The sequence below is a fragment of the Cucurbita pepo genome, chromosome 12, assembly GCF_057944985.1.
Source record: "Cucurbita pepo subsp. pepo isolate OVF chromosome 12, ASM5794498v1, whole genome shotgun sequence".
Lineage (NCBI taxonomy): Eukaryota > Viridiplantae > Streptophyta > Magnoliopsida > Cucurbitales > Cucurbitaceae > Cucurbita > Cucurbita pepo.
The window spans coordinates 11,524,952-11,543,209 of NC_141809.1; the positions used below are offsets into that span (position 1 = coordinate 11,524,952).

The 18,258-nt window shown below is 36.3% G+C and overlaps 3 protein-coding genes across 4 annotated transcripts; 2 read left to right on the plus strand and 1 right to left on the minus strand.

Moving 5' to 3' along the window:
- Window positions 1-302: 302 nt before the first annotated feature.
- Window positions 303-1,180, minus strand: LOC111806868 (golgin family A protein). Its single transcript, XM_023692372.2, has one exon. It carries the CDS (start codon window positions 1,131-1,133, stop codon window positions 390-392), a length of 744 nt encoding a protein of 247 aa, XP_023548140.2. The 5' UTR covers window positions 1,134-1,180; the 3' UTR covers window positions 303-389.
- A 1,012-nt stretch (window positions 1,181-2,192) lies between these two features.
- Window positions 2,193-10,074, plus strand: LOC111807589 (DUF3754 family protein, putative (DUF3754)). 2 transcript variants are annotated; one of them, XM_023693374.2, is made up of 14 exons: window positions 2,193-2,684; window positions 2,759-3,076; window positions 3,468-3,647; window positions 4,154-4,289; window positions 4,427-4,761; window positions 5,222-5,348; window positions 6,341-6,463; window positions 6,638-6,682; window positions 7,637-7,716; window positions 8,491-8,587; window positions 8,690-8,779; window positions 9,263-9,316; window positions 9,421-9,486; window positions 9,743-10,074. In XM_023693374.2, the coding sequence occupies exons 1-14, from the start codon at window positions 2,305-2,307 to the stop codon at window positions 9,902-9,904; spliced, it is 2,193 nt and encodes a 730-aa protein (XP_023549142.2). In that variant the 5' UTR covers window positions 2,193-2,304; the 3' UTR covers window positions 9,905-10,074. The 2 variants fall into 2 exon arrangements, with proteins under 2 accessions (XP_023549142.2, XP_023549143.2); XM_023693375.2 differs by having other exon boundaries at window positions 2,194-2,684; window positions 4,448-4,761.
- Window positions 10,075-11,458: 1,384 nt separating this feature from the next.
- Window positions 11,459-16,973, plus strand: LOC111807087 (V-type proton ATPase catalytic subunit A). The gene is made up of 19 exons (XM_023692663.2): window positions 11,459-11,754; window positions 12,375-12,501; window positions 12,728-12,783; window positions 12,865-12,921; window positions 13,012-13,123; window positions 13,222-13,259; window positions 13,353-13,454; window positions 13,548-13,604; window positions 13,699-13,770; window positions 13,888-13,989; window positions 14,072-14,267; window positions 14,632-14,738; window positions 15,165-15,359; window positions 15,467-15,553; window positions 15,648-15,752; window positions 16,003-16,100; window positions 16,211-16,289; window positions 16,377-16,465; window positions 16,567-16,973. The coding sequence occupies exons 1-19, from the start codon at window positions 11,677-11,679 to the stop codon at window positions 16,679-16,681; spliced, it is 1,872 nt and encodes a 623-aa protein (XP_023548431.1). The 5' UTR covers window positions 11,459-11,676; the 3' UTR covers window positions 16,682-16,973.
- The last annotated feature ends 1,285 nt before the right edge of the window (window positions 16,974-18,258 follow it).

An 18,258-nucleotide genomic window follows, 5' to 3' on the forward strand; every position in this document is an offset into this window, starting at 1 on the left:
GTGGCCAAGCCATTCACCTCTAGTGTCGGATGGTTTTAACACTAACTTCGAGATGACTAATGTGGAGGAGGGTATTAGGAGAAAGTCCTTTCAATGCTCTAACGCACCCACCGAATATGGACCGAACTGTCTCACAACGTTCAAAATCCAGCTCACATACTGCTTTAATGGACGAACAACTCAACTTTTGGAACATACTACCGTCTCAGGCATCGACAATGTGACAATGGTGGATGAGCCTAATTCAACTCCTTGAAAGCCATCCTATTCAACTTCAAGTCGACTTTCAAAAATGACTAAAGTTGAGAGAAAAAATACCTTTTTCTGTAACAAAAATGTAAAATTACAAATTTAATTCATAACTAATTTCCAAGGTTAAAATTGGTAATTTAATCCAATAAATGTGATTTGGCTGTGGTAAACCGGTTTAGCAGAGTTTCACGACCAGGGAAGCGACGGTTCATCCCGGTAACCGGATTGTCCGGTTGAGCTTTGGGAGTGGGAAGAGGATTGTTCTCCGCTTTCATTTCACTTCTCTCCGCCACTCCCTTCGATTTCTCTCGCTTCACTCTCAGCCGATCTCTTCTCTCGCTCCTTCTTCCGCCACCGCCGCCGCCACTTCCTCCGCCTCCGCCCGGCGACACCTTCTGCGTCATCGGTTCGCCTCGCCGTGGGATTCTTCCACCTTTAGAGGTCCCCAAGAGCTCGAAGTTAACGTCTCTCCAACCGCCGTCGTGGGCGCCACCGTCCCAATCCCAGCCAAACCGGTCGCTGATCTCCAACAGCTCAGAAACGACGCCGTCGCGGCCAGTTCCCCTTCTCCCATCCCCGCCGCTCATAAGGCTGTGGGCGAACTCCCACTGGATGCGGTCTTGGTAAACCGGGTCCTCCAGAACCTGGTCTGCCAAAATGGCCCACTCTTCCGTGTCCCTAGCTCTGAGATTTTTGGAGATCCATTTGAGATAGGATGAAGGCAGGGCTCCCAGCATCTTGCCCTTGTGGCGCCCGAACCCTATGACGCGGTCTCTGGGTGGAATAGGGTTAGGGGTGGGAGGTGCCCTGTTTCTTATCCCATCCCCATCGCTTCTCCACGCACACACCGGCAACGCCTTTGCCTGCAAACACAGACTCATGGATATCTATTTCTCAATCTCCGCCACATCCGCACACTCACACTGATAATACATTTATAGAACAAGAGTAGCCCAACTAACAAATTTTTTATTTATTATTATTTTTTTTTTTACTAAATTAATAAAAATATCCTAAATTTTAATAATACCTTCATAACTTAAAAATATCAATTTAGTTTTTAATTTTTGGGTTAAACTATCAATATTTTATTTTAAAAAAAATACATTTTTAAAATTTTTGAAAGAGTTAAAAAAAAATGCCCTTAATTTTTTTTTTTTTAAATTTGAAGTATAGGTAAACGGTAATAAATTTTTAATTTTTTTTATATTTTAAAAAAAAATTAGAAGAATATTAATGAAATTCAATAAACTTAAAAATAATATTTTTTAAAAAATTATTAATAATTTTCATAAAAAAACTAATGGTACAATAACACAATTGAAAATTTTAAAAGTTTAGAAATATTTTTTTAGATAAAGTATACCGGGTGTTCTTTTATTTAGCTATATTTATTTTTTCGATTCATGAATTTAAAAGAAAATCTTGGGAATTGCGTTAAAATAAGTCAAACTCAAAGAGTAAAAATGAAAATTTGTAAAGTTCGTACTTATCATTAATGCCAATTTTTTTTTTAGGTTACTTTTGATAATTTAACCGTTAAATTAAAATATGTTACTAACTTTCTAAATTTTAAAAATGCCAAATATATCTCAAAACTATATTCTTTTTATCTAATAAATTTATAAAAAAAAAATTTAAAAATAACTTCTCCATTAGATATAAAAATAAAATTTATATTCAACATAATACTAAACTATATAACCACCTAAAATTTCAATAAATATTCAATAGTTACAAAATTTATTAATCGTACAATTAAAATTCTAGAAATTTATTTGATATAAATTAAAATTTCAATCCCCTTTTAAAAATTATTTTAAAATTTATAAATTAAGGTAGGGTTTAATAATTATTTAGTTTTTAAATTTAAAAATTTAAAATTATAAAATGATAAATTATTCAAATTTGTGGTGTTTTTTGGTTCCCAAGAAAATAATTGATTGATTTATTGGACTGGGAACTGGGAAGGATTGGAACCTGCGCGCGCCTTATCCTATACGGTCGATAGATAGAGACGGAGCTGGGCGCAGTGAAGCTCAGGTCGGCACCATGCTGGCGTCTTTGCAGCTCCCCACCGGCCTCCGCAGTTCATCACGCCTCTTTTCCCCAATTCCTCACGCTCATCGTCACTCTCTTCCTCTTCCATGTTCATCTTCCCTCACTGGTTTTCCCGATATCTCCACGCAGCCTTTGGAATCCAACGCGGCGGAGGCTTCCAGATTCAACCAGTGGCCGAACAACAACGGCGACATGGCTGATGATGACTTCCAAGACAAAGGTATTTCTAGGATTCCTGTTCCTAGACACAAGCACATTCCAGTTTCTAAAGCTCAGCTGTTGGATGCCATTGTTTCGACCTTCTTTAACTCCAACCATGACGATGATGATGATGATGGTCCCGACGCTCAACATTTTCTTCTCCTCTCTTCGTCAGTTCCATCACTATCTCTATCCATTTCCGTCGATATTCGAACAAGACAAATTCACTTGACTGCTTTTGCAGGTGCTTGGACTCCATTCTTCATGCTGAGCACAAGAAGACCTTAGAAGAAATGCGGAACGATTATTCCCTTACTCAGTCGCTGGAAAACGAGGCTAATTCTGGAGAATCTTCTACTAATACTGATGGCCAGACTGTTTCGAATGAGAAAGAGGAGTCTATCACGTCCAAAGATGCGATTACTGGAATTGGAAGCATGGAGGAGCTGGTGCAGAAGATTGGAGTTGGCAATCCGATGCCTTTCAGTTATAATTTGGACTTCCGCAATCTCTTGAGTTCTCTGAAGGGTGGCGTAAATAGTTACATCAATGGGGAATCTTCGTAGGTCTTGAATTCTTGAGTTTCTTCACATCGTTTTTCCAATTGAAGTGAATAAACATACGAACATGCATAAAACTTCAATCAAGTTGATCGCTTTAGTTCTTTATTCAATTCATAAAACTTCTGCATGAAATCTTTGCATACTGCAGTTATCTGCAACTAGAAATGAGTTCCTTGTAGATTCCCTTTATGGTCATTGATGTTCTAACGCTCAGACGTGCTAATTTATAATAACTTGCATGAATCGTCCTATGCAATCCAATCCCTGTAGAATATACCATCTTTCTTCAGTTCATGTTTTCATGTTTGTGACTCTGACATCATATGAAAAGCTACACAGTTTCAACCTGAATCTGAATGAAATATTTTCTTCTTGTGTATTTTTTGTTAGAGTAGCAGTTGCCACTCGTTTCCAGCGTTCATTTATCCAACTTCTTAAAAATGCTGAATTTGAGGAACTGTCGGCCATGGACCTGGGCTTGACATCAGCATTAAATACAGACTATCTGCTTACTTTGCCAATATACGTTGACTGGAAGAGGGCGTCCGAGTCTAATGCAATTATTTTCAGGTTCTGAAACAGACTATTTCTATTCTTTTTGTAAAGTTTGAGAGATGATGCTTGTTGCTTATCTTAGGCATGTTGTACGTTCTAGTTCTTAGCAAGATGCCTTGTTTAGTGAGTTCATTTATTATATTTGCTTGACATGGTTTGTTCCTGATATTTAAAAATGATGTGATACAATAACGTTGTTGTGTATGGATCCTTAGTTTTATACAACACACATGCCTATATCTGGTATTTCTACCTCATTTTACTCTTTTTCTTTCTGTTAGAATTTTCTCAACGCGTTTTTCAATAAGAATGATGCATGTAGACTCAAACAATACTTGGCAGTTGGTTGGGTATTAGTATTGATGCTTTCATGGCTATTTGATATGAAAATGTGACGGTTAGATACGTCATTGTTTCTCATCTAGTTTGTTGAAGCAATGTCCTAGTCAATTATATTTTATTTCAGCATATATTTTCCTGTTCCAACATCGTTGAAGCAATTGCGATTATTTTTTGGACAGGCGAGGATATGCAACTGAGAGGCAGACAGGCCTATTAATTGTTGATAAACTAGATTATATACAGTCTAGACTTCTACGTGGACTCTTTTCCATAATCGCAAAGCCACTGGGGAGACTTGGTACTTGGATAGCTGAGGTTGACTATTTGGATATTGGTTGCATTTTGATCCCCTTTTCTTAAACATCTAATGTGTCAATACTTCTGTAACTATGTTGGACTTCGAGAATCATTCATTGTCATTATTGTCAAGTTTCCTTTTTGATTATTAACAGGTTGTTTATGGTGCTCCACAGATGCCAGAAATACAAGAATGGGTTAAGAGGTTGAGGCTTTGGGTGAGCGAACTTCCTACATCTCAGCAATTATTTCGTTATGATGAAGAAGATTCTGATGGTCTACTGAGTGACAATCGGATTTCAGATAAAGACCTTCCAATTTGGCTTGCAGCCCAGAGTGCAGTATCACGTTACGAAGGAATTCTTTCTTCCATGGGGCCTCGTGGAAGACTCTTAAGGAGGCTGCTTACATGGATAGGACTTCTTCCTCCTATGCCAGAACAACCATTCACGCCTAATGATGACAGTAAAGCTTCTGAACCTTATTTAAGGTTTGACCATTCTAATTCCTAGTTATTGCTCTAATTCTGTTATATAAGAAAGGAAGTTCAGTTAACTAGCTATGGTAGTATGACTGATACCTTGCTAGCTGATTTGATAAATTTTTTTGGCAATGTTGCTAAAAGTGCTTATTGACAATGTGCTCATGTCCTGTTTGATGGATCGAACGAGAGCATGAAGCCTTAAAAAAAGTAGAACTTGAAAAACTATTTCACAGCAACTCAACATTTAGCTCCTAGAGTTTGTAGCCTAAACTGAGCCACTTGGGTTTTATTTGGGATGCTCGATGTTTATGTATTTCAAATATTCAAATAAAGAAAATATTATGCTAATTAGCTGTGTATTAGGAACCTTTAGTCTCTTCCTCTCTGGAAGTCTTTTTTGGCTCTAGTAGTTACATTAGCAGTTTTCCTCTTGAATAACTTTGCAATACAATTGTTTTTCATCCAGGCCTATCTTCATATCACGAATATCACTCAGTGATATATGGAGGCCTGCAATGAAAAATTGTGGGAATAATATTTGGAAACGATTGAAAACATCCATTTCGATCCTCCTCTCTCAATCAGTGCTCCAGGTATTGTTTATTTGCTCCTATTAAATTTCTAACTGGCTCCCTTCCCATTAGCTGAGATGAGCTGTTAGAATAAAATGGATTCACCCAAACTTTGACGTTTATTTATTTACTACTAAGAAACGGGGAATGTTAATAAAAATAGAAAAAGATGCAACCTACAGGCCGAGGAAAACGAATCCCCACCAGGAACAACTATTGCATGAGTCTTTCCGTTCGAATTAATAATAATAATAATAACAACAATAATAAATACTGTGATTACGAAAGAACTTTTTGAGAAGGGAGCTTCAGCTTGAGAAAGGATTCAAAAGGCTTTTCTTCGTCTCTTTCATGCCAAAAAGACCACATAAAAGCTCTAACTGCATAGTTCCACAATACTCTTGCTTTATCTTTCAACCACCTACGCATGAGGGCTTTATGGAGCCAAAGATCTATGTTATCGGGGAGGCCAAAGGTGAGAATAGAAGTTTCCATCAGAAGTAACCGTCCTCCAGCAGCAAAAGGGCAATGTAAAACAAGTTGTATTAATATTCTGCTTCATTTAGACAGAAACAGTAGGTATTTGGGGAGATGTACCAGTCAGAATTTTTCATCCGTCACTGTCCAAAAGTGTTGAGGATTCTATATCCAAGAGATTACAACTTTTTAGAAAACGTTTTTGGGTACTTTTCCTTCCTGAATCTTACTGATTAAGAGAGTCTTTAACTTTGACAGAATCGAGGAAAGGTTGAAATAAGCGATTTCACCAGGGATTTTGTGAGTTGTCAAGAACTTTACAATCTGACAAACTAATGCTCTCGGCACCAATATTGTTTCTAAGCTGGAAACTTTCAATATCTCTAAAGAAAGGAATCCTTCTAAGCCCTAAATCCCAATCACATGCATCTTTACTCCAGCAGTCACTACCACCTTTTTTTTTATATATTCTTTCAGTTCCTGCTGTTATTATAATCTGAAACAACTTTGTAACTTGCTGTTCGCTTGTGAATTAGGAGCCAGCCTTCCAAGAATTGATTTTACTTTACACCAAAGGTGGAAGGAATAGTGGAGATAAGACTGAGGTTCCATCGTTGCAGTTAAAGATCTATGAGAAGATTCCTATTCCGGACTTACCAGTATATACTTCTGACACTTCAATGTCTGTTAATGTTTTCAGTTTTCTTTTCATACAATGTACTTTCCCTTGCTTTACATAGCACCTAACCTTTCTACTTGCATTTCTTATTTGAGATGTTAGTCTCTTCTTATTTTTACTCATGAATTTCAATCTTCGTTAAAATGACATGCAGGTGATCTTTCCTGACAAGAAACTATCTTTTCGAATTATAGACGCGGTATGACGTAGATTTAATTTTCCCAAATGCATTTTCTAGAATTTCTTGTATTAATATCCATGTGCAGTAGAACTGGAGAGTGTATAGGATGTCTATGCATGGTTCTTTTGTAATCGTGTCATTTTATCAGCTTGAATTTTTTCTCTCATCATTTTTTTTTATTCCATGATACGATTTACGATGAGCATGAGATTGTTTTGCTGGTGGCTAGTAACGCTTTTTGTAGCGTCTCATGAATGGAAGAGAGAGATTATATGTCGAGATGGGTAGCAATTATTTATAATTGAGATTAGGGTTGGAAAAAAAAATGTCTTAGCTAAGATACCAGGTGATTGAGTGGTAAGTAGCAGTTATTACAATGAATAAGAGCTGGCAGATCAGAGAATGAGCATATAGTTGGCTAGTTATCTGTCATTGCTGCTAATTTAGTAAGTTGATTTAGTGGCTATTAGCATGCAAGGATTAACAAAACTTCTATTTCACTCTGATCTTGCTTTCTAATCTGGATAAAATTGTATAGAGTTCCATGCTCTGTAATGAGGTTAATAAACCCAAGTAAACAAGTAACTTGTTATGAGTGCATATCTAAGAACGATCATGGTCAAAGGCTTTATTTCCCAAGGGACTTTACGAAAGCCAGAATAAGTAGCTTAATTAGAGGAGGAATGGTTTCTTGACTTTTCCAATTTTCACCATAGTTTTGTATTGATGATCATTGATCATATTCCGATGTAATTAACATCAACGGCTACTAACTCAACTTTTGTTCTATTGAGCAATATCAACCCATACGAAATAAATTGTCTTACTTTTGAATTAATTTTTATGCTCAGTTACCTTTTTTTTAAAAAAAATTATCTGTGTAGTTATTATTAGTTGGATTCTATAAAATGTTGATGGTTCATTATTATCGTTTTTGGCATAATCTCTTGATCTAATGCCTCCAAATTGCAGCTACGCTTGGATGCTGCGACAATATTGGGACTTTTGGCTTTCTTCATTAATTACAAGTTCGAAAACGTCTTGTCCTCACCGTAGGTTTCTTCCTAACTTGCTACATGATTACAGTCAGTAATTTGCTTCCTAGAATCTTCGCATATCTTTTCCTGAGGCCACATACTATAACACTCCTGTATAACAATTTTTAGAAGATTATTACATGAGAAGCCAAATTTGAACATGAACAGTTCGGACCCACATGATTTCCAATCATATGTTACAATCTTTTTTAAAATAACACATAGAGAGAAGTAGGTAGTTTATATCTGTCACGTAATAAACTGTGGTGGAGTTATATCATCAATGCTTGGTCTTTTTCCAGACAGTCTTTCGGCATTCTTCTAATTTTTCATGTATGTTATATTCTAAAAATAGCATCTAGTATTCTATGTGAAACATGCAGTTTATGCCTATATACACGATAAATGTTAATGTATACTACACGAATATCATCTAAATTTAGTAAAACGTCGATTGTTGTATTTGATTCTACTGAAGTCTTCAATTTTGTTTCCTTACGAAACCTAGAAGGTAGGCTTACGAATGAGGAAGTATTGTTTTAGACGGGTTCTGTTCTTCTACTGTTTAATAAACTGAACATTGTTGAATAAATTGGTTAAATTGACCTCTGGAGGTATGCATATAAGATGAGTTTCTAATCAAATATTAGATCGAGGTTGTAGCTTCTATAGAGAGGATTGCATTTTTTGTTTTGTACTTGTGCAAGTCACTTATTTGAAAACTAAAGACTAATTATAATTTCTTCTGATTATACAATATTTGATTTTTTTCTCTCACGTCTGCCACAGGTCAGCAATTGTTCTTGATGTGGTTGCATTCAGTGCTCTTGTCATTTACATCACCCGAGTTGTTTTGGGTTACAAACAAACCTGGGATAGGTATCAAGTGAGTCAGTCTTATTGATGCTCACGTTTCATTCTAACCACCCAGTTTTCTATAAGCATTTGATGGTTGATTGATGCTTTTCTAACTAAAAGATTTGAACAGTTATTGGTTAACAGGACACTGTATGAGAAAACTATAGCCAGTGGTTTTGGGTCAGTTCATTTTCTGCTGGATGCTTCGGAACAACAGCTAGTGAGTTTTATTTACAATTGTTCTTGTTCTTTCGATTTTCATGGGTGGCTGCATCATGAAAACAATTTTGAATATACAAAAATGGAAGAAGTAAAGTCATTGGCTACCGTTATCTGAATCAAAGTGTGTTAGTTATGGTTGTAATATTTGACAGAACAGATTAGAAAGGATCAACTTCAAAAGTGAGGTTTCTTTCTCCACTCATAACCTAGTTTCCCATTATTAACAATGCGTGAGTTAAGCCTAAAAAATGCCCGTCCATATTTGTGAGATCCCACATCGGTTGGGAAGGAAAACGAAGCATTCTTTAGAAGGGTGTGGAAACCTCTCCCTATCAGACCGTGTTTTAAAAATCTTGAGGGAAAGCCCTAAATGAAAAGCCCAAAAAAGACAATATCTATTGGCGGTAATGGGTGAGGAGTGCTTTTAAAAGGGCAAAATGATGTGAATATACTTCCTGGTAACATTCATTTTCTGGTGCAGTACAAAGAAGCTATCTTGGCCTATGCAATACTACTCAAAGAAGAAAAGGGAGAGGTGATCAGCCTTTCCTCGTGTGTAGTCTTTAGACATTTATATATGTTTACGCAGTCGAGCTGGTCGATCTGGTTGACGGAAGAATGAATGCATTACGATTGCAGGTACGATGTGGCAAAAGCGTCGGGGACAAATGTGAAAGATTTCTGTACGAGGTGTTAAAAGTAAAGGTAAGCGGATGAGTATTTGTTTGTTGCCTAACTTTATTTGGGGACTACACACACCACAAGTGCTAAGGCGCACGCGTGATGAGGAACCACGACTCTCTACAATAGTATGATATTGTCCACTTTGAGCATAAGCTCTATGAAAATGTATTCCTTACTTATAAAACCCACGATTAACCCCTTAATTAGCCGATGTGCAATCCTTCTCCCAATAATCTTCAACAACTACAATGTGAATACTACTCGTACAATCATGCAGGTTGAAATGGCGATAGATAAGGCAATAGAAACGTTGTCGAGATTGGGGTTAGTAGTAAGCCAAAGAGAAGCAGAAGTAGATGGCGGAGTTAGAGTGCAGGCTGTAGGGTGTGAGAAGGCTTATGAGGCGCTTAAACAGCACTGGAACGGGTTGCTGACTTGAGCTTCATGATGATGCCTTTGGGCGCACCACTTTGCTTTGCATCAGAATATGCGGTTTGCCTTCCAACTCTACTTTTCCCTTTTCCACTTTTTGGTAAAACCTGTATAGTATAGACACTACACCAGCCATACCATATCTGTGGGGCTTTTATTATTATTATTATTATTATTTATTAATTATTATATTCTTTTCTTTTCCTTTTTCTATCCTTTTTTTTCCCAATATTATTCTATATGAATCTCATCTTTTATTCATTTTAAAATCTTTTGTGTCTTATCTTATTAGAATCACAGAATTTAATTCTAAATGACCTAAAGTCATTTTAGATAACCAAAAATAAGAAAATTATTTTTAAAAAATTATCTTATTGATTTATAATCATTTTTTTAAGAATCTTTTTTACGATGATGGTAGAAAAAGTGGTGGACCATAAAAGAATTTATCGATTCGTCTTTTTTAGATATAATGTAATCTATTAGTTTGTTATTAAAATCGCTCTTGAGAAAATGTAATGAAAAAATAATGTTGATTAAAATTAATTTTAAAAAGCGTTTAAATTCGAAGGTAGATCAAACTTACCCTAAACATCGATTATATATATATATATATATATATATATATATATATTATATATGTATATATATATTATATATATATATATATATATATTAGACATTGAAATCTACTCTGGTTAAATTATACCCAGTTATCTATATATAATACCTAGTACTCTGTATTATGAGTTTGACACTCAATTTGTTTAAAAACAATATTTGTTTGTGATCTCACATCGATTGGAGGAAAACAAAGCATAACTTACAAGAGTATGGAAACCTCTCCATAGCAGACGAATTTTAAAATCGTGAGCTTGACGACAATATGTAACGGGCCAAAACGGACAATATCTACCAATAGTGGACTTGAACTGTTACAAATGATATTAGAGTTAGACATTAGGCGGTGCACCAACGACGCTAGACCTTTGAGGGGGTGGATTGTGTGATCCCATGTCAGATGGAGAGAGAACGAAATATTCCTTATAATTTGAAAACTCTCCCTAGTAGATATGTTTTAAAACTGTGAGGTTGACGATGATACATAACATGCTAAAATTGACCATATTTAAAATTTTATCGGTTTATACAAACAAACCTGAACGCATACAAAAAGTGAATTTGGGAATCATATATGGTTCACACATTTGTTTAAATTTATTTCATAAACAAATTCTAAATAAAGTTAAAAAAAGAAAAAAAAAAAAAAGAAAAAAAAAATCAATTTAACCATTAATTATTAAAGTATAAAAATAATTGAATCGAAACGGGTCGGGTCGGGTCGGTTCGAGAACCCGAGCGACATGTATATCCAGTCCTGGTGGAGAAGGGGGAGCCACGTCGCGGAGCGTGCAAAAATAAAATATCACGTGTTGGGATCTGTCTCGACGCTGGCAATGACACGTAAGAAGGTAAGAAGTATACCACAGGATCTTAGCGTACACCCTCCACCACCGAATCATATTCGACCCTTTTCATAATCATAATTCATAAGCGATTCTCAATACCAACAATTTTTACTCTCTCTTCTTCTTCTGCACACACACTTCGTCTCTCGCTCTCCCTCCCCTCCTCTCTTCTTCTCTCGTGATCTCCATCTCCACCTCGATCGGGACCTTTAGGGTTTTGGTCGATTTTTGTTTCTTTATTTGATCCTTTCTGTCTCCTTCTCTACCAATTCATTCGATCTGTCTCCTTTCCGATCAATTCTCTTCCATAATGCCGTCCGTTTATGGAGATCGTTTGACTACCTTTGAAGACTCTGAGAAGGAAAGCGAGTATGGATATGTCCGCAAGGTATGTCTCAACTTCTCGATCTGTTTACCTTCAGTTCTTCTTTGTCAATTCTGACTGTTTCGATTGTTTTCTCAATTGTATTACATGGAATCAATCAGCTTAACTTCATTTTATATGCGTTCTCCCTTTACTTCAGATGCCGATCGTTGTTTTTTCTTTTTAGCTACTCCACATCCTGTCTCGATGTGATTTCGATTGAATTGTAGCAGATGTAGATTGTTCAGATTCGTTTGAGCTTCCATTGATGGATCCGGGTTTTGTTTGTTTGTTTGTTTTTAAATCTGAAATTAGTTTTACTGAGTTATCGTTGAGTGATTTCATTATTTTTGTGGAATATTGCAAGGTGAATATTACCGGGTTCGTGTCCCCATTTTCTGGTTCTACAAGTTGGTTTGTTTGTCGTTCTCTTTGGTATTATTAATGCTTGTCCATTTCAAAAAGAAATAAATTATGATCTGATCATGGCCGTTCTAGTTAGTCCTATGCTTGTGGATGCATCAAGTTTCATTCCTTTATTTTGTTTTCATTTATATAATTTTAAATTTTTTGTTTATATTCTTATTTCAATTTAACGAATGCTCATATTTTTCTCGGTTATGAAACTCTCGTGTCATTCCCAGGTATCTGGACCAGTCGTCGTGGCAGATGGAATGGGAGGTGCAGCCATGTATGAATTGGTTCGTGTTGGTCATGATAATTTGATTGGTGAAATCATTAGATTAGAAGGAGATTCTGCCACAATTCAGGGTGCGTTACATTAGCCTAGGGTTATTATCTCTACTAAGTTGATCTCCCTTTTTAATTTGTTTTAAATGTCCCTTGTCACACTTTCTTCCTACTTGCTTACTCTTATATGTTAAGAAGATGTCGGAAGATCATCCCTCAATTTCATCGTTTCATGCTTCTTGCATTATATTACTCATGTTAAATGTTTTAATCCTCGGTAAATTGATTGGACTTTCCTATTTTGAAGTTTACGAGGAAACTGCTGGGTTGATGGTAAATGACCCTGTTTTACGTACTCATAAAGTAAGCATTCCTTCTTTTAGTTATTTTATTTATCCTTTCATTTATTGAATCTTTATGTATTAACGGTGTGTGAATTATCAGCCTCTGTCAGTGGAGTTAGGGCCTGGAATACTGGGAAATATATTTGATGGCATTCAGGTTTGTGTCACTTCACATTATGTTGTGTTTCAGATTTTTACTATCCATTTATTCTTGATTTCTTCTTTTAACTTAAATTTGAGGAAGTAGAGGCCATTGAAAACAATTGCAAAGAGATCAGGAGATGTCTACATTCCTCGTGGTGTTGCTGTCCCGGCACTTGACAAAGACATACTTTGGGATTTTCAACCCAAAAAACTAGGTATGTTATAACCATACAATTTGTTTTATGCAGATGTGTTTGATTATATTTGTCAGATTGCGATAATTTTATATCTCACAAAAAGGAAAAAAATTCAGGTGAGGGCGACTTATTAACAGGTGGAGACTTATATGCTGTAAGTTTCTGCTATTTTTGTTCACCAAAATCCTTTGAAGTGACATTGTTTTTGGTTGATCATAAGATCTAACATGGATAATTTTTTATTCAGACTGTCTTCGAGAATAGTCTAATGGAGCATCGCATTGCACTTCCTCCTGATTCTATGGGGAAGATTACCTATATTGCACCACCTGGTCAATATTCATTGAAGGTTCTGAATCTTTTCTTTTCTTTTTTTCCCGTCATTTTTGTTATCTGTTCATTATAGATGCTTGCTTCTTATCTAAAAGTTTCTTCTTTACAGGATACTGTTTTAGAGCTTGAGTTTCAAGGAGTTAAAAAGCAATTTACCATGCTTCAGGTTTCAAAATAATGTCTTATTTACGATTCCTTCACATTTTTATGATTCAATAAGTTCTTATGTTTGTACGTGTGTCTTGTCTATCCATGTGTAGAATTGGCCTGTCCGTACTCCTAGACCAGTTGCATCGAAGCTTGCAGCTGATACCCCTCTTTTGACTGGGCAGGTGAATAAGATAGTTGGTTGCTTTACCATTGATTTTTTTTCCCTTGTAGAAACTGTGTATTTCTAATAACTTATATATATATTTTTTTATATTTATGTATTTGATTTTCACGTGCAGCGTGTTCTTGATGCACTCTTCCCTTCTGTTCTTGGTGGAACATGTGCCATTCCAGGAGCATTTGGTTGTGGAAAAACAGTCATTAGTCAAGCTCTCTCTAAAGTAAGTTCTTTGTCTTTTTCTGAGGGTTTGACGTGATCTTTTGTGGTGTTAAAATAACTGGTGTTCCTGTACTTTCATGCAGTACTCAAATTCTGATACTGTGGTGTATGTTGGTTGTGGAGAGAGAGGAAACGAAATGGCTGAAGTTCTTATGGACTTTCCTCAATTGACAATGACACTGCCTGACGGTCGTGAAGAATCTGTCATGAAGCGTACCACTCTTGTGGCTAACACTTCTAATATGCCTGTGGCTGCTCGTGAAGCTTCAATTTATACTGGTAAAATTGTGCTTCATTTTATAAAATTATCTAAGGTTCCTCTTTTCCCATTGAAATCTGCAAGTTAACCACAATGATTGACTCTAATCTACTTGGTGCAATTTTCCCGTTGTCGCTTTATTTTCCTTGGCACTGCCATTGTGACGAACCTTAATATAGAAAAAAAAAAAGTTACTCCATTTAATATGGACTCAATATTGCATTAAGTACATCATGGAATGAATTATATGCCCTTACAATTGATATGTACATTGATTTTTTCGTCTGTTTATGATCCTTTTCTTATTCTTTCAAGTTATGTAAAGACTGGTTGAGATTCTTTTAAGATTGCAATATCCACTACAGAATTTATTAATGCGTGCAGGAATTACTTTGGCTGAATACTTCAGAGATATGGGATACAATGTAAGCATGATGGCAGATTCAACATCTCGATGGGCAGAAGCACTACGTGAAATATCTGGACGACTGGTAAATATCTGGAGCTTGTTTTCTAATTTTCTCATTCTCTTTAAATGTACTGGGACACGGACTTGCTTAGAAAATTATTTATTTGGTGTTTGTTTATAAGTTAGACTGATTTGTGTGGTACACTATTTTGATCTTTTTGTTTTACTCATCAATTGCTATCTTCTCATAAGTAGCAACTAGAACTTCCTAACTTCCAGCCTTTTTAATCTCAATATTACTTTTACCCAAGTAACATGGACTGAAGTGTGTGTATAATTTATATATGTACACTCGTTCCTATGATTCTTTGTGCTATAATATTTGATCGTTAAATTAAAATATTTACATTGAAATTGAACTCATGAGATGCCAGTGCACATATAGTAGGAAAGTGTTATGGTATCCTGTTCATTGTCTTATTCTTGTTGGACTTTTCTCATTTTTCAGGCAGAAATGCCAGCAGATAGTGGGTATCCTGCATACCTAGCAGCACGTTTAGCCTCTTTCTATGAGCGTGCTGGTAAAGTGAAATGTCTTGGTGGGCCAGAACGGACTGGTAGTGTTACCATTGTCGGTGCAGTTTCTCCACCTGGAGGAGATTTCTCAGATCCAGTGACATCTGCCACCCTCAGTATTGTCCAGGTGAACGTTTTTCTAGACTATTCTAATTTAGTTCTTTTTATTACATAGGTGTCTCCTATCGTTATTTTATTATCTGTGATTATTATAGTTATTTAATTTCTTCGCAGGTTTTCTGGGGTTTAGATAAGAAGCTTGCTCAGAGGAAGCACTTCCCTTCCGTGAACTGGCTAATTTCATACTCAAAATACTCCACTGTATGTTAGCAGAGCTCTCAATATTGTGTTTGCCTTCTTTGTATCTTTCAGACCAGTGCACCGAGTAATGGATCTCTTTACATCTTTGTTTTAGGCGTTGGAATCTTTCTACGAGAAGTTTGATCCAGATTTTATTAACATCAGGACCAAGGCTCGTGAAGTCCTTCAGAGGGAAGATGACCTCAATGAAATTGTCCAAGTATGTCTCCCTCCCTCTTTCACTCCCTCCTCAAGTCACCCGCCCACACAACCTTAAAGAAGAAAAAAGTATTGATAATAAAAGTAGAAAACTTAGATTTGATGCTGAATTTTATGAATGATCTATATAGTTTTCTGATGACGAGGCTTACAGGGTTGGATAATATTATTCTAGTAAAATTTGTTATCTACAACAAAAACACTAAGAATATTTAAATATGGAACTCTGTCTGATATCTGGATTATGGCAGCTTGTAGGGAAGGATGCCTTGGCCGAAGGAGATAAGATTACCTTAGAGACTGCAAAGCTTTTGAGGGAGGACTATCTTGCTCAGAATGCATTTACTCCGTAAGTTTTAGCTACATCTTTGTTCTGGTCCCTCCACATCACCAATCGATGGTACGTTGAACAACTATTATCTAGATTTTATTAAAAACATATTTGTGTGGGTGTGACAGGTACGATAAATTCTGCCCCTTCTACAAGTCGGTCTGGATGATGCGCAATATCATTCATTTCTACAATTTGGCTAATCAGGTAGTTACTTTTCAAACAGACCATCATTGTTTAAACGTGACGTAGGGGTAAGGCGTGTTCGTAACTTTTATTGGATATTGTTTGCAGGCAGTAGAGAGGGGAGCGGGTATGGATGGGCAAAGGATAACATACACTTTGATTAAGCATCGGTTGGGAGATCTGTTCTACCGCCTGGTGTAAGTAAAAAGAATCTAATATTGTTGATTGATTGTTTGTGAATTTGAATTGCGGGTGGTTGTAATAAACAAAAAGAAACATATGGGGGAATGTGTTGCAGGTCTCAGAAGTTCGAGGATCCAGCTGAAGGAGAAGAAGCTCTGGTTGAGAAGTTCAAGAAGCTCCATGAAGATCTGACAAATGGGTTCCGTGCTCTGGAGGATGAAACTCGATAGATTGATTGTTGATGTAATGGAAGGTTTGGCGAGGTCTTCTGGTGTTTTCCTTCTTTAATTTTTGTAGCATATTCTGATGTATTATGTTTTTGGTGTTTGGGTCGTTGCTGCGGTCGCTCCTTTCCTTTTGGGTTAGCCATTATTTAATAATGTGTAATTTTTTTTTCCTCCCCCTTCAAGTTTCCGGGTTCTTCGTATTTTGAGGGTTCAGACCTGAGATATTCTTATAATATATCTGTGCAATAAGATGGATGGATGGATGGATGGATGGATGGATGGATCCAAGTTTGTATTTGGTGGTGTTGCCTTTCTTTTTTATGTTTTAGTTTATGAGTAGTGTGTGTTTCCTTTTTTTTATGTTTGTACCCATGGAAAGAAAGAGAGATCCAAATGGAAGTGAAAATGATTCTCTTTTGTCTCATTTTTATATTGAGACTAAAAAAACATGATAGAAATGGTAGTATATCATGTATTCAAAGGAAGGGCATAAAGGTGTGATTTTCTGCCCCCATCAATGACCTAACCAGTTTTTGGTTATGAAATTATGAAATTAATATATGAGGGGGTTTGGTATGCTATGCTACACTGACTAATCTAATAATAATGCCCTAATAATGTTGAATAAAAGCATTCTATCAATGTTGGTCTCTCTCATCCCACTCAAAAAAATTTCAAACCAAAAGTTCATCTAATTCAGTTGATGGAGTTTTTTAGACCCTAAACCCAACTCTCTATTTTCAAGATGGGTTCGGATTGAGTTTATTGAGTTGATCCTCTTTCATTCCACTCAAAAAAATTTCACCCAAAAGTTTATCGGATTGAGTTGAGCGAATTTTTTAGACCCCTAAACCCGACTCTCTGAGTTGAGCGAGTTTTTTAGACCCCTAAACCCGACTCTCTATTTTCAAGGTTGGGTTCGGGTTGAGTTGAGGGAGTTTTCTAGACCCTAAATCTACTCTCTATGAGTTAAGGGAGTTTTTTAGACCCTAAATCTACTCTCTGAGTTGAGGGAGTTTTTTAGACCCTAAATCTACTCTCTGAGTTGAGGGAGTTTTTTAGACCCTAAATCTACTCTCTGAGTTGAGGGAGTTTTTAGACCCTAAATCTACTCTCTGAGTTGAGGGAGTTTTTTAGACCCTAAATCTACTCTCTATTCTCTAAGTTGGGTTGTAAGTGGTTAAAAATTTAGGTTGGATAGATGAAAAAAAAAAAATCTCTAAGTTATTTATTTATATTATTTTTAATTTTTTACAAAAAATGTCATCCCACACCAGCATTCTTATTTATGTCTTTCTTATTCGACATTCTCTCTTACCAAGCTCTCGTACTCACCAGGGTTGAGGAGACCGTCCGTGAGCTAATTGGGCTTCCAGATTGTGTGTACGCGAAAAGAGTTTGCTTTCGACTTTCTACCTCAGCGTTTTATGTCCGATTCGATCTCTTTCATTGGAGTACATTAATGCCAAAGGAGTCCTCGGAATGAGAGGGTATGATGATTTCAGGCTATTCAAATGGGTATCTAAGTCAGGTGTGGATAATTTATCCCAAAATTTGTTACTTAATCACAGTTTTATTGC

Excerpts from the sequence above, each read along its gene's own strand:
- LOC111806868 (XM_023692372.2), bottom strand. The coding sequence starts at position 1,133 with ATGAGTCTGTGTTTGCAGGCAAAGGCGTTGCCGGTGTGTGCGTGGAGA.
- LOC111807589 (XM_023693374.2), top strand. The coding sequence starts at position 2,305 with ATGCTGGCGTCTTTGCAGCTCCCCACCGGCCTCCGCAGTTCATCACGC. Across the intron at positions 3,077-3,467 it reads TACATCAATGGGGAATCTTC|AGTAGCAGTTGCCACTCGTT; the intron begins GTAGGTCTTGAA and ends ATTTTTTGTTAG. Across the intron at positions 6,683-7,636 it reads CTTTTCGAATTATAGACGCG|CTACGCTTGGATGCTGCGAC; the intron begins GTATGACGTAGA and ends TCCAAATTGCAG.
- LOC111807087 (XM_023692663.2), top strand. The coding sequence starts at position 11,677 with ATGCCGTCCGTTTATGGAGATCGTTTGACTACCTTTGAAGACTCTGAG. Across the intron at positions 14,739-15,164 it reads GTGAAATATCTGGACGACTG|GCAGAAATGCCAGCAGATAG; the intron begins GTAAATATCTGG and ends CTCATTTTTCAG. Across the intron at positions 15,360-15,466 it reads CCACCCTCAGTATTGTCCAG|GTTTTCTGGGGTTTAGATAA; the intron begins GTGAACGTTTTT and ends ATTTCTTCGCAG.